The sequence below is a fragment of the Phaethon aethereus genome (assembly GCF_964289735.1).
Source record: "Phaethon aethereus genome assembly, chromosome: 2".
In the NCBI taxonomy this organism is placed as follows: domain Eukaryota; kingdom Metazoa; phylum Chordata; class Aves; order Phaethontiformes; family Phaethontidae; genus Phaethon; species Phaethon aethereus.
Genome location: NC_138582.1, coordinates 164,112,838 through 164,126,234, shown reverse-complemented (window position 1 = coordinate 164,126,234; position 13,397 = coordinate 164,112,838). Strand labels below are relative to the sequence as shown.

Here is a 13,397-nt window from a genome sequence, read left to right as displayed (position 1 = left end):
TAGCTCAGTATTCAAACTGGTACAATAGATTAAAAAAAAAAAAAAAAAAAAGTCTGGCAGCAACCTAAAAGCCTAATTAGGCATGAAAGGTTGCATTTTAAAAATGCCAACATTGTCCAACTGGTACAACCCACAGTGTGGACATGGTGGTATTCAGTCATTTAGCTATGCCAGCATGGGAAAGGGAATACGGACGATATAGCACTTAAAAAAAACCCCAATAAAAACCAACCAAAAAACACTACCATTTTACAGTTTTGTCCACACAAGGGGGTACTTAGACACACAACCTACAAACTGCTTAGTGGCCAGAAGATTACCTCTGTGTTTTCAACTTCCCATCATTGTCCTCCCTCTGCCAAGGTGTTTCCAGCTGAGCTGCTCACCTGCTCTTGGGTTCTAGTGAGAATGCTTGATTAAACAGTTTACGTTGTAAGATTTTGCTATCCCAGTTTTTTGCTTGACTTCAGTTAGATAGTCATCACGCAAACAACTCAGCAGATCAAAAGGATCAATAACCTCTAATAGGGGAATAGTGCTGAGCAGAAACCTTTTGCACCTGCAAGCCTAGAGATGGACAGGAGTCCTTCTTGACATCCAGGCCGTAAAGGCATATCGTTCATGACGTAACATGGGCACAACAGCACCAAGTTAGAAATGGGGGGGAAAAAAGCAACCAAACTTCCACAGAAACAGAGGTTTGATACACCTGCCCAAACACATTCCTCCGGAACACCCATCACTACCTCTGCTGAACCGCCCTGGGCTCCCTGCGTGGTCAGCAAAGGGAAACGGGTGCTTGCAGGGAGGGCAACTCTCCGCATGGGATGGAAGGCATCAGATTAGTCTCACCCTGCACGTCCCTGCTTCTCTCCAGCGACTCCAACGGGAACCCCAAGGTGACTACAGCAGATCCTTAACACCGCAGATATCTGCAGCTGGGTGAACCCTCGAGCCTGCAGCAACTTCCACCAGGCAGAAATGGCAAGACTGAAGTCTGACTTTAACATTATCTCAAGAGCACTGTAGTTTATTAATCAGTTCTCTGTCGAAATCTGATGTTTTTACTAACACTGCCACACTATTTAGCAACTACATCAGCAGGTTTGTGGTAACGGGAAATTTAACTTTACTATGCTAGCCATATTTTTAATATCAAAGAACATTCCATTTTAGCAAGATAAAGTTAAAACTTTCATGAATTTTAGTTACAGTTTCCCTGTATTTCTAAAATTCATAATGCATAGTAAGTAACTGTTCTTGGTAATATGGCAACTCAGAGAAAATCTGTACAGCAACCTGAAGAAAATCTGTGTATTGTAGAAACAATCTCCTATCAATTTACATGGGAGGCAACATACTAGCTAAGGGTCAAAATTCAAGATCTCAAACATGCTGAAAATACTTAATCAGCAACTAAAACTACCTACCCTTATTTGGGACGTACAAAATTATTTTCCTTTTAAGAAGATATGCTTCTCTAGTGATTAAGTAAATTAAAAAGATTAAAAAGCTAATGGAATATAAAACCTGAATATGAAATATTCAGTCCTGCAAAACAAATGAATTGTATATGATTCATAAACCATATTGTTAAGAATTAAATTGGAAATTTAATCCAAGTTTTATTGTAGATCAGAAAAATTTGAATTCTTGATCAGATAAACCTAATTAAAAATACACACTTCCACAATAGTATGAACAAATGAATTACATCAAAGAGATGCATTAATTATATTTTGGCTTTTAATTAATGCCTATTACCACATAACACTGAAGAGAAAGTTCTATTCAGTTCATTTACATCAGAACCATGGCAATAATTATGTACTGTGACAGAAACAGGAAGTTCTAATTCTCCATCATATTCTTGAGTCCTCAGAATTGAACAACACAGCTGCAAGTAAATTATAACAAAAGGAAACCCAGTGTCAGCACAGGTCAGGAGATCTCACTAAATTACCACCGACTGCGTTTAGCTGCTTAACGCTTTATGGAATCTACTGCAATCGCAAAGGCACAAACCTGGATTTGCATTTTAATATTTAATGTAATTTTAGGGTTGTGAACAGAATTTAAGCTGTTCAAAATATAGCTCCCATCATAAAAAGAAATATAAAAACTGTAACAAAAACTAATCCTTGAAAAAGACCCTTTTTGATCTTTCTTTTCAACATCTACAACCGCAACAACATACTTAGTGGTACCGCGTAACTGAAGACACCAAAAAGCCGTAATACTTAAGACGGAACATACATCCGAACCCATCACAGTGCTTTGCATTTTTCAGTGTCATCGTAGAAAATCTCTTAAAACACCTAGAAATGTGCAGCGAGCCATATAACAGTGATCACCGATATCTTCATGATGAAAATTAAATACCACTAATCGTAGTATTTTCCATGGAACGCATTCTAAAATACTTGCAGTAACATAAAAGCAGAAGTTTATTTTCTATTCAGTACTGTACTACAGACCATTCTCAGCTCTTTACCTACCAGTCTCACAATGCTGCACATGCTATAACACTCTCCACTTACTGACTTTATGTTATGCTTTTCAGTGCTGTTGCAAAAATAACTGCTTCTAATTTGTTCAGTTCAGATACACAGAATATACCCAATACATTTAAAGTATACATCCATTTTCATTTTGCAGATTTATTTCAAACTAGATATATGTCAGATTAGTCATTAATAAACTTACATGGTAATTTCTTTCAAGCCTACTACTTCAGAAAACCGAAATATGAAAAAGGTCAAAGAAAGGTCCTGCCCCCAACCTAAATTTTCAGTTTGTAGGCAACGGTGGAGAATCTGCATATTCCACAGAGAAGACACTGTACAGACACAACTCTGACAGCACTGTGAAAACTTCATCACGCTGGCAGCTACTAGTGAGTATCTCTGATGAACAACTGCATTTTGGATATATGTGAAACCAGTTTGGCTCCATTACGGGACAGGAGAACAGAAACAGAGGAGAGCCCATGGACCAAAACCCATGGGAAGCTGGTGAGACGCAAAGCCTGACAGACAGAGGGTCCTCTCTCTGGGCTGGATGCAGATATAAAGCTTACCTGTAGCTGCAGGTATAGGTAATACAGCACCCTAACTAATACTGTTAGAATTGCACCTTCCTGATAGCAGTTCTTATCCTGCCGCAGAAAAAACACTTTCTCCAAAGCAGAATAAGCTTGTATCAGCAAAAGCAGTTCTCATCAGCATAACTGTACCTACGTACTGATTTACACACAGCACACCTTTTGTTTAGAAGATGGATTTCCTCCTGCTGCTTCTAAGCAAATTAGTGATGCCCGCAAAAATGCTAGCGGGGAGGGGGGTGGTGACACCACCACTGGTAGTGCAGCCCTGGAAGGGACTCATGAAGCCTTTTTAACCAGAATATTGTCTTCACAGTTTGTGAGATGGTTTTTAGTCCTTTAAAAATAGCAGTGACGCAGTCATGTTGCAGACGCATCACTAAAGCCTATTACAAATGAAAACTACTAAGATCCAGTGCAGGAAATCACCTCAGACTATGCGTAACTTTGTGTTCAACAGCAAAACTGAATAATCATTCATATATATTTTATTAGCAATTGTACTAATAGATTTTGAAGAAAGGGCTGATTCATCCTACTGCCCAGCAAAATACATTAAATTTTATGAAAACAAATCCAGATCAGAAACTATTCCTTTACATGGATTGCCCTGACTCCAGTAAAGCCTATGTCTTGTAAAATTGAGGAGCAATATATTCAAGATCCAGAGAATTTTTTTTCATGTTCTTCTTCCTACGAAGTTCCATAAACCCACTGCACTGTTTGGGTTTTTTTTTAATTATTTTTTATGTTTAAACAGCAACAGGACATTCCAACAAGGTAAACTACATACTAAAAGATTTAAATCTTGGAGAAAGTGGAGAATATTGCCGTCTGTGGAAACTGGCTAATGCTGGCTTGTCTTTAGGGTCCATGGAGTGATCAGCCTCTTCATGACATATGTATTTTAAACCTGTGCAGTCCTGGCCAAACAACTAGTTCTGCAATGACGGTTCCTTTGTGCAACAAAAGCAAGCAGCCGTGGAGCCAATGTTAGCACCACCAGGTAGAGGAGCCACAACCACTTTAATCAATAAAAACAACCCAATCCTACTTTGCGTAACTTTTCTCTCCTATTTCACAGCTCTCTAAGACATGTTGCTAAAAACTCACCCAGCTGCAAGGTAACATTCGTATCGCATAACCTACATCCTGACACAAAAAACCAGAACAGCTCTATGTGTTATTTTTTAAACAGAAAGAGGCAGACCTCAGAGCCATAAAATACACCTGCTTTTGAGAAGGCAAAATTCCTCCTTAGTGACACCCAGAGAAGAACCACGCATGACCTGGTATATTCTGAACTGCTACACCTGTAACTTCATAGAAGCACTTTTTCCTCCAGAACTGTCCTCCCCACTTCTTACTTGTTTTGGGTAAACATGATCATCTTTGGATAAACAAGCACTGAAACACTGTGTTAGGATAAAATGTTTTAAATTAAGTTTATATGGCTTCTTCAGTGTTGGGCCACACTTGGCATGGAAAATAAGAGAGAATGGCAGAAAGCAGGACTTTTCTCAGCTGCCAGCGCCTGCCCAATACGATGCTCTCCCTAAGCCAGAATTGGGAGAAAACATCCATTTTGAAGTGTCTGTAGATTATGACACAAAGAATCAAAAGTTCTTAATTCTTTGGTTTTATACCTGCTTACTTGCCTTCAAACCTGCCCCAAAGAACCGCCACGTAACAGGAAACCAAACCAGACGCCGGCGCACGTACGTGCCTGGAGAGCACTGACGGCAGCAAGAGCGAGCGTCAGAAGGGAGAGTACTGTTATAGCTAGAAGGCTGATTCTTTCCTTTGCCAATTTGTGAATCGGTTTGTAAAATCATACATAATGAGCTGCTTATAAAGAAAGTCATATATAGGGCTGCTGGCACGAATATCAGGAAAATGTAGCATTTTTTCTCTTGAGAACTACAACAAATATTAACCAAAAAATCACTGTATGTAAAGTGCGCTTTTTAAGATGTTGTAAATTGAGCAGAATTAGATAAAAACACAAAGTGTTCTTTGATAATCAAATATATTTAGAAGCTTCTGCTCCTATCCACAACTCTTGATTGGGAAAAGTACACAATTCTTTAAAAAAAATGAACGTTTACAGCAAAACTAATAATTTTATAAAACCTAAACCCAGACCTAAACCAATTTCTGTGCGCAATAAAAAGGCTAAAACATTTAAACACATGCTTTACCTATCATGGATTTGTCCAATTACATCTTGCTTAAAAGGAAAGCACCTACCTGTAACTGGACATTTCTAAATCGCTTATTTATACTCTACAGATCGTCATTTGATGGGTTTCAGTCCCTCAGCAAAGGCCCAAAGTAGGAAGTCAACATGGCAAACTTACAGCACCAGAGAGAATTTTGTCACTGTTTAAAGCATATACATATTTCTGTAAATATGATATATACCTTATTGTGCAGTGACCTAGAAAAATCTAACTACAGCAAAATAAACACAGAATTTCTAAACTCAGTGGAAACAGAAGTAAGGTCCTAATAATAAAGCTGGTTTTAGAAATCATCTACTGTATACAAGCTTTTTTTCTTTTTTCAAAATACATATTATCTACAGGTACGAGACTTGTATCCTTCATGTCCAACATGGAAAATCAGATGCACAAAAGTAAAAATTGATTGATGTAGAGTCTGAAAAAGATCCCCAAGCCCAAACCCCTACCAGCTAGTTAAGCTGAATTTAGATTACTGGTGGAAGGTGAGGAAAACAGTGTCTATTTTTCACTAATCAAGTATCCATAGGGTCTTGGATACATTTTTTTTTTGTTCGTTACTCAAGACAATTTTTCACTGACTTCCATGAGGTGCTCATCTGTGCTAACTGAATAATCAATGGAAAGCAAGAAAGGATACTGGGACTTAAAACAAAGCATGCCCATCTTTTCTTACCAGAAAATTGCTATTTGCTTCACAAAAGTTCTATCTTAATAGGTGTTTAAAGCACAAGACGGAGATAATCGAAACAAAAGAAACCTTCACAGACTTCCAACATAGTTTTACAAGACAGATCATGCATTTTACAAGTAATTTGTCCAGTTCTACAACAGGTACTGCAGAATATGTTTTTATTTTTAAATATAGTTTGCAAACTGTTGAACAGATTATACTGATTTAGCATCACAGCTAGGATTTTGTGTTACACCTGACTTATAAACCGTAATTCACGTCAGTTTTATTTTCATTACTCACACCACATATTAAGAGGTTAATGTCTATACTCTACTGTACCTACAATATACAAATTGCTACTCTTACAACTGGGGGTTTTTTGTTGTTTTTTTAAGATGCGTATCTATTCTGCTACTGGCATTTACAGTTGGGGTCAGTCTTCATGTTTTCCTCAGTGAGTTCTCTGGTGGTTAACTAATTTTATTACCAGTATCATGATGCTGGTTCTCATGCAGAGCAGGGGCAAGTTGCACAGCAAAATAAATACAACGCTTATTGGAACATGAAAGAAGACAAATAAACTACCCCAATAGAAAACCTGAATTCATTTTAGACTAAGAACGCACCCCTCTTCAATTTGCATAAGCTGAAACAAATTTTTTAAGACAGTGCAGAGTATTAAGGAAAAAGATTTTTACACATGCTTGTATATGAGGATTAAAAAAACCCCAGAGATACTCTTAAACCTTCCAAATTTAATTTCTTGTGCTTGTTGCCTTTTTCACGTACTTTTAGTCCTTTCGGAACTCTATCTCAGACCTTTTGTTAAGAACCAAGAATTCTGAACCCTGAGGTAACACGTAAAAATTAAAAGAACTGTGCAATATATAATAAGGTTTTTTAACACGAAGTTCAGAAAAGCATAAAACCATCAACCTAGAAGTCCCAAAGACTCAAAATAAATTGTGAAGAGAACAGAAATGAAACTCTATTTTGTCATCCTCACATACTTTTTGTGTAGAATTTTGCAAACAAAAAATAAATCCTACAGATTGATGAACTATTATCCCCACAACTACATGACTTGAATAGACAGCAAGATGTTGCAGAAGGTGACAGACTTACGAATTCTTTTCACTTATCAAATATAAACCTAGCCAAACCTCAATGACTTGTACCAGACAGTTCTTACATGGTATTTGCTAATGTAGCAAAACCATCACATTATTTGCAACACCATTAAAAATATTAAGATAATACCAGGCAGCATGACGGAAAGGGGAGTTGTTGTAGTTTTTCTAAAAAGCCAGTTTCAGAAATGTTAACATACTTTGAAAGTACTAGTCAAAATAAATACATATATGAAAAAGATTAAGAGATAAGTTAAAAGGCACAGCATTATGTACATCTGCAGTTGTAGCATATGTATTAAAAATATAACAAATTTTCTTTTATTTTGCTCTAGGCGTGAGCTGAAAGAAACTTTAAATTCTCACTAGAGAACCTTTATGATGTGTGATCTCAATTATTTAACAAGAAATTACTTTCTGGAAAAAAATAAACTACACATTCACTTAGAAGAATAAATGCATACTACGTCCTAAAAAATAGGTGAATTTAATGCACTATACTGAAATTTAAACTATGTGCCTCATAAATGTATAACGAAATATTCTACATGCTTACCTGTCTTGACCTGGGTCTTCCAGGAGAAAACTTGCGTTTGGTGATGGCTGGCTTTCCCATGCCAATTTTTGGAGTGACTGATATGTAAGTCGTTGGGAGAGCACTTCCAGCAGCGGAAGGCAATGCTGGGGGCTGACTCTGCTGTACCTCTCGTGCAGAATGCAAGTCTAATGAAACATCTGGCGAGGAAGACACATTTGTCTTGTTTATATTAACTGATGGGGGAAGTGAGGGGGAAGTCTCAGCTGGTGATTTTATGGGTTTGTCTCCAACTGGTGAACTATTTGCAACACCTTCATTTGCAGAAGTAGTTTCTACTTCTAGAAGAGCTGGTGTTTCTGACTTTTCATGGGTTTCTCCTTTTTCCACATCTTTTTGCACTTTTATTATTTCCAGTTGTTGTTCTACAGGGATACAAATATCTCCTTTACCTTCAGTCTCCTGTATTTCTGGCGTCACAGTTATGGTCTCAGGTACTGAAGACAGAGACCGAGAGTCTACTGTGGATACTTCTGATACCTCCACACTACCTTGTGGTAGCTGTGTCTCTTCGACTTGTTTGTCCAACTCCTGCTGTATTACAGCTTGAACACCTTCCATCACTTCCATCATTTTCTCAGTCTGACTGTCACCAGATACTGGTGTCTTTTTAGGAGACATCTCCATTTCAGCTGAATTAATTTCAACAGAGACTTCTGTTTCCAGTTCTGTGGTCTTTTCTTCTGGTGATATGCCTGTAACTAAGTACAACCATATTAAAGGCTCAGTGCAAAAAAGAAAAACTTAACACAGGTGTACTGGTCAACAAGTATACTTGGTACACATCAAGTACACCAAGTACGTATCACTTCACTTAAGTGAATTTAATACGTAGCTTAAAATATACTTCATAGATATCTTTCTTTATACCTAGTTTATAGTAGTCTACATTTTTAGTATATACTCCCACTGTTTGATTGTTATTTTTCTTCCCTGGAAAGAAGCTGAGTAAATCACAAGAAAGTAGACCCAAGATTAATTTTTCAGGAATCTGAAAAGATGTATCAGGTAGGCAGCTAAAAGTAGCTGCTTCTTCTTAATTTCTGCATATTGAAGATGTATGCTAGCATAAATTAATGTATTTTAAGCAACTGTCCCAACACTGCCAAAGAGCAGACAGTTGAGAACAGGAAAAGTACAAATAAAAAACATTTCTCTCCTAGCACTCTTTCAGACTTTAGGAAATCATCTGAAATGAAAACAGTTGATTCTGTTTTTTAATTTACTAATGTCTCATGGATATCTGTCTAGCCTTAAAACAAATCAAGCACCTTTCATCCACAACTTTCTTCATCAAGGGGCTCCAGAGTCTTTTATCAATTCCATGAAGAACCACATTCTTTGCTCTGAACTTGGCTTCTCATGTCTTCTCTTGACGGACCCTGATTCTCTTACAGGCCCCTTACTTTCTACTACACTTACACTCTTCTTAAATTCACACTGCTACAACCTCCTCAGCCACCACACTTCAAAGCCCAGCCTTTTATTATGAATGTGTCTTTGCTGATAGTTTTAAATCATGGCCCTTATACCACAGGCTGTGAAGCACAACAGAGTGATAACAGCTAACCTGCAAGATTTTTTTTTTTTTTATTTGGCTTTGGCTTTAAATGCAGGTTTCTTGTTTCCCTTTATAGCAACCATCCTCCAACATTGTCTGCGAGTGGACGGGACATACTGTAAAGTTCTTTGCCACTGATATCAGTCACTAACACATTTAGAGGACTTGACCCAGAAATTGTTTGATTTGTATTATTTTCTTTGGCTGGCACTTCACGTGTGATTGATATGATATATTTATTCCCAGAACACAAATGATCAGATACTGCAGCACCCCTGGTCTGGATGAGTACATTTGTGTATTAAATAACTTATCTTTTATTTACAAAGAGAAAAAATACAAGAAGAAATTTTTAACCATAGATACTTATGGAGTTACAACCACAAAGCACATAAACTGGAAAGAAGTTCTACAGTGTGCCCCAAAACACACCAAGGGAAATTAATCCAATCCAGTTATTTGCAGCTACAAACAAAAAAGACTTGAAGACAAAGTGTAAGCGACTGTATTTGAGTAGCAAGAAATAGTGTTTTTTACTATAAACCTCCAGTGTACAAAAGCATTTAGCTGTATTTCCAGCTTTTGGAGAAAACCAGTACCACAAAAAAGTAAAACAACTTCCTCCTACACAAATATTCTGAAGACTATTTTGCCTTCAATAAAATACTTCTTCATCAAAAAAGTTCATACTCTTACTTGAGAGTTCAGAACTGATGCAATTTGTGTCCTACTGCTTTCCAGGCACTTTTTCCTCTGAAATTTATGAAGTACCACAAAACTTTCTGAATAGAAGAAGGTTCTGAAGGTTTCTGTACTGGCATTTTCTCAGACTGCAAAACTCTTTCTTACCGTCTGTGACACATCCAACAGCTGATTCTTGACCAGGGCCATCACCAGTAACAGGTTGTTCCTGAAATGTCACATCCTCTCCACCACTTTCCATTTCCATTTCATTTGTACAAGCTTAAGAAGAGGCAAAGAAGTTATCAAAATTGATATGATGTTTATTCTTTTGGCATCAGTAGTTGCAGTCACTGACCTTTTAGCTAAAGAGAATGATATTTAACGGTATGACAGGAATTAGGACAAATCAGGTCAATGAGAAGGTTAGGGAGACTATATAGTACTCCTTAAAGATTAAAAGCCTTTTTCCCATTAACACTAAAGCTGCTTTATACCTTTTAGGCAATGAAAAATGTCTGTGAAGCAGTCATATACACCTAATTGTGAAAATCTAATTTACACACAGTCACAGATTTTTGCATTGCCTGAGCAATACAAGAAAGTCTTTTCTGAAATTCCAGTCTGCTAAATTCAACAGAACTTGTAGCATGAAGGCTTCAAATTTTTATACAAATATTACAATGGCTTATGGCATATATATGTGAGGTTCCATCTACTATCAGCACTTGGAACGCTGATTTTCAACTTACCTAACAACTTGAAAACTAAATTTTACCACTTTAGAACTAGGATATACGAGTTCCTCATATTAAATAAAGGAACTTGCATTGAAAAGGCGTAACTGAGCACTTCTTTGGCTGACAGTATTGTTATAGACCACAGAAACAGGAAATATTTTTTTCCTTGTGTAAACGCTTTTTCAGTTAAGGAAATTCATTAAAATACACTAGACAAAGTAGAAGCAGGAAAAACAAAGTATATAGTTAGCATTAACTCAAAAGGAACTGATCCTCCGTGGATGTTAGTACAAAAAAAGTCAAATGAATATATCTTTCTGTTCAGGAAAGCCTCTTTGAAGTTCAAAAAGCCAAGAACTATTAGGTGATGCTACTTCTAGCACCTAAAAACTGCTCTCAGACTCTGCCAACTTTGAAGTGATATTTTCACATTGAGGAAATGATAATTTAGATTGGCTCCAAATCCGATTTTAATGTACAAAAGTGCTCTCCTGGGTATAAAACACTTCATGACTGTACTGATGTAATAGCTCCAGATTTCTCCTAGTAGTTGAGACGACAGTCCTGTTCTTCCCTCGGGAGAAAAGTATGCTGTCAATGCTTCTACTAGCTAGAAATCCTAACAGAAGTATTACTTTGCCATGACATACTTAAAACCTTAGCCTTTCAAATAAACCTGTTACTTATTCAAAAGGGTTTTCAGCAGAAGATAGATTGGGAGTTTTTCCAGTGTAAGTTTTGGGTATTACTTGGACATCTTCCTAAATGTTCTAAATACACTCCCTGGGAGTCCCAACAGCCTCTACTAATCTTTCAGAATAGAAGTGATCTTCAAAGGTTGAAGTCATCCCTTTTTCCTAACTCAGTGTGCATGTTCACTGGCAGAGTTTTTCTGCTCATTTACATACATTTAAATACTGTCACTGCCCTTCCTCCAGGATTGTCTTTTTCTTTATATAATTTCTTTCCTGCTCATGAAAGGTAAGCACTTACGTGTACAGGCTAACACAAAGAGAATGACTTGTTTACACAAAACATCAGTTTGAACACAAAAAAATTAAGACTTCTGTAGTAGTCCAGTACTTCCCCTTTCCAGTCAAAAATGACCAGGCTTTTGAGAACAGAGATACTTATGCAACTGAGCTGTCTATTTCTTCTAGCAAAAGATCAAGCATTGCTGTTTGGGCATCAGAAATGCACATGGCAGTAGTAGTGCAGTTCACAGAATCATAGAGTACCTCAAGTTGGAAGGGACCCATAAGGATCATCGAGTCCAACTCCCTACTCACAGGACTACCTAAAACTAAACCATATGACTAAAAGCGTCATCCTGATGCTCCTTGAACTCTGACAGGCTTGGTTCCAGTGACCAACCACCCTCTCAGTGAAGAACCTTTTCCTCATGTCCAGTCTGCTCAGTCCATTTCCTTGAGTCCTACCACTGGTCACCAGAGAAAGGAGATCAGCACCTCCCCTTCTGCTGCCCCCCTTGAGGGAGTTGTAGACTGCAATAATGGCACCCCTCAGCCTTGTCTTTTCCAAGCTGAACAAACCAAGTGACTTCAGCTGCTCCTCAGAACTCTTGCCCTTGAGGCCTTTCACCATCTTGCTCACCATCCTCTGGACACACTCTAATAGTTTGATGTCCTTCCCATATTGAGGCACGAAAAATGACAATTGACAGTTAGGCTGCCAAATGAATACATTTGTGAATTATACCACATCCATAAAAAAATCAGAGACAGCTAAATTAAATTAAATTAAAAATCAACAGCTACGGGCTGGGAAGCTGGAGCTGGAAGGTTGAGGGCCACGACTAAGGTGCTTACTTGCCCATGTCTCTAATACAGGATCCTGAAGCCAGATAGCACATTGAAAAGACAGCTCACCCATGGACAGCTTGAGAAGCTGCTGCTAAATAAAGGAATAGATGAACTCCAGAGAGTAGTATATGAGTGGCTGGTTCACAAAAGACTTTGTGAGACAGCTGCAGATATTTGTATTTGATGTTAGCATTTTGGAAATATTAAGATCACGTTTGATTACCTGTTATACTGTCAGGTTCAGGAATGAGTTCAGAAGTGTCCATTACATCACATGACTGAGTCTGATCCCCTTCTCCTTGTTTACAAAGAGTGCAGATGTAGTCTTTCAACTGAGACTCCAATTCACTACCTGGACATCTGTCACACTCTATGTGAATCCACCTGGGGAGATTAATTTAGTGTGACTATAATTATAATAATAAAAATATAAAGTATCCTAGTAAAAATAAGTTTTAAAATAGCACTATTTTCCATTCCTATGGAGAAATAAAAAAATTGCAACCAATGCTTTATTACGGAGAATTTTAGAGAAATAAGCATGATACGTCAGTATGTCAAGCAGTGAACAAATGTAAACATGAAGACCTAAACTGCCACTAAAGCCAACTGGACACCACAACATGTACAGCAGTATCAAGACGTTGCACAGCAAGATACAACAGCATTGAATATGAAACACAGTCTATGTTCTTAAAGGGTTCCCAATAGTGCTTTTTCTTTTTAATTACTGGCATAGCAAAACACATAAAATTAAATAGAGAACACCTACTTGAAATTTAACAAAAATAGACCATTGCAAACAACCCTGTTTATACAACAGTCTTTAAAAGTTAGGACGATGA

The 13,397-nt window shown here is 37.5% G+C and overlaps 1 protein-coding gene across 1 annotated transcript in view; it reads right to left on the bottom strand.

Annotated features, from left to right (window-relative positions):
- KMT2C (lysine methyltransferase 2C) overlaps nucleotides 1-13,397 on the bottom strand; it is a gene marked incomplete at its 5' end in the record, with an annotated part of 201,819 nt that overhangs the window by 74,650 nt on the left and 113,772 nt on the right. The window contains 3 exon segments of the mRNA XM_081996665.1: nucleotides 7,709-8,448; nucleotides 10,158-10,271; nucleotides 12,776-12,936. Coding sequence (XP_081852791.1) covers nucleotides 7,709-8,448; nucleotides 10,158-10,271; nucleotides 12,776-12,936 — 1,015 coding nt within the window.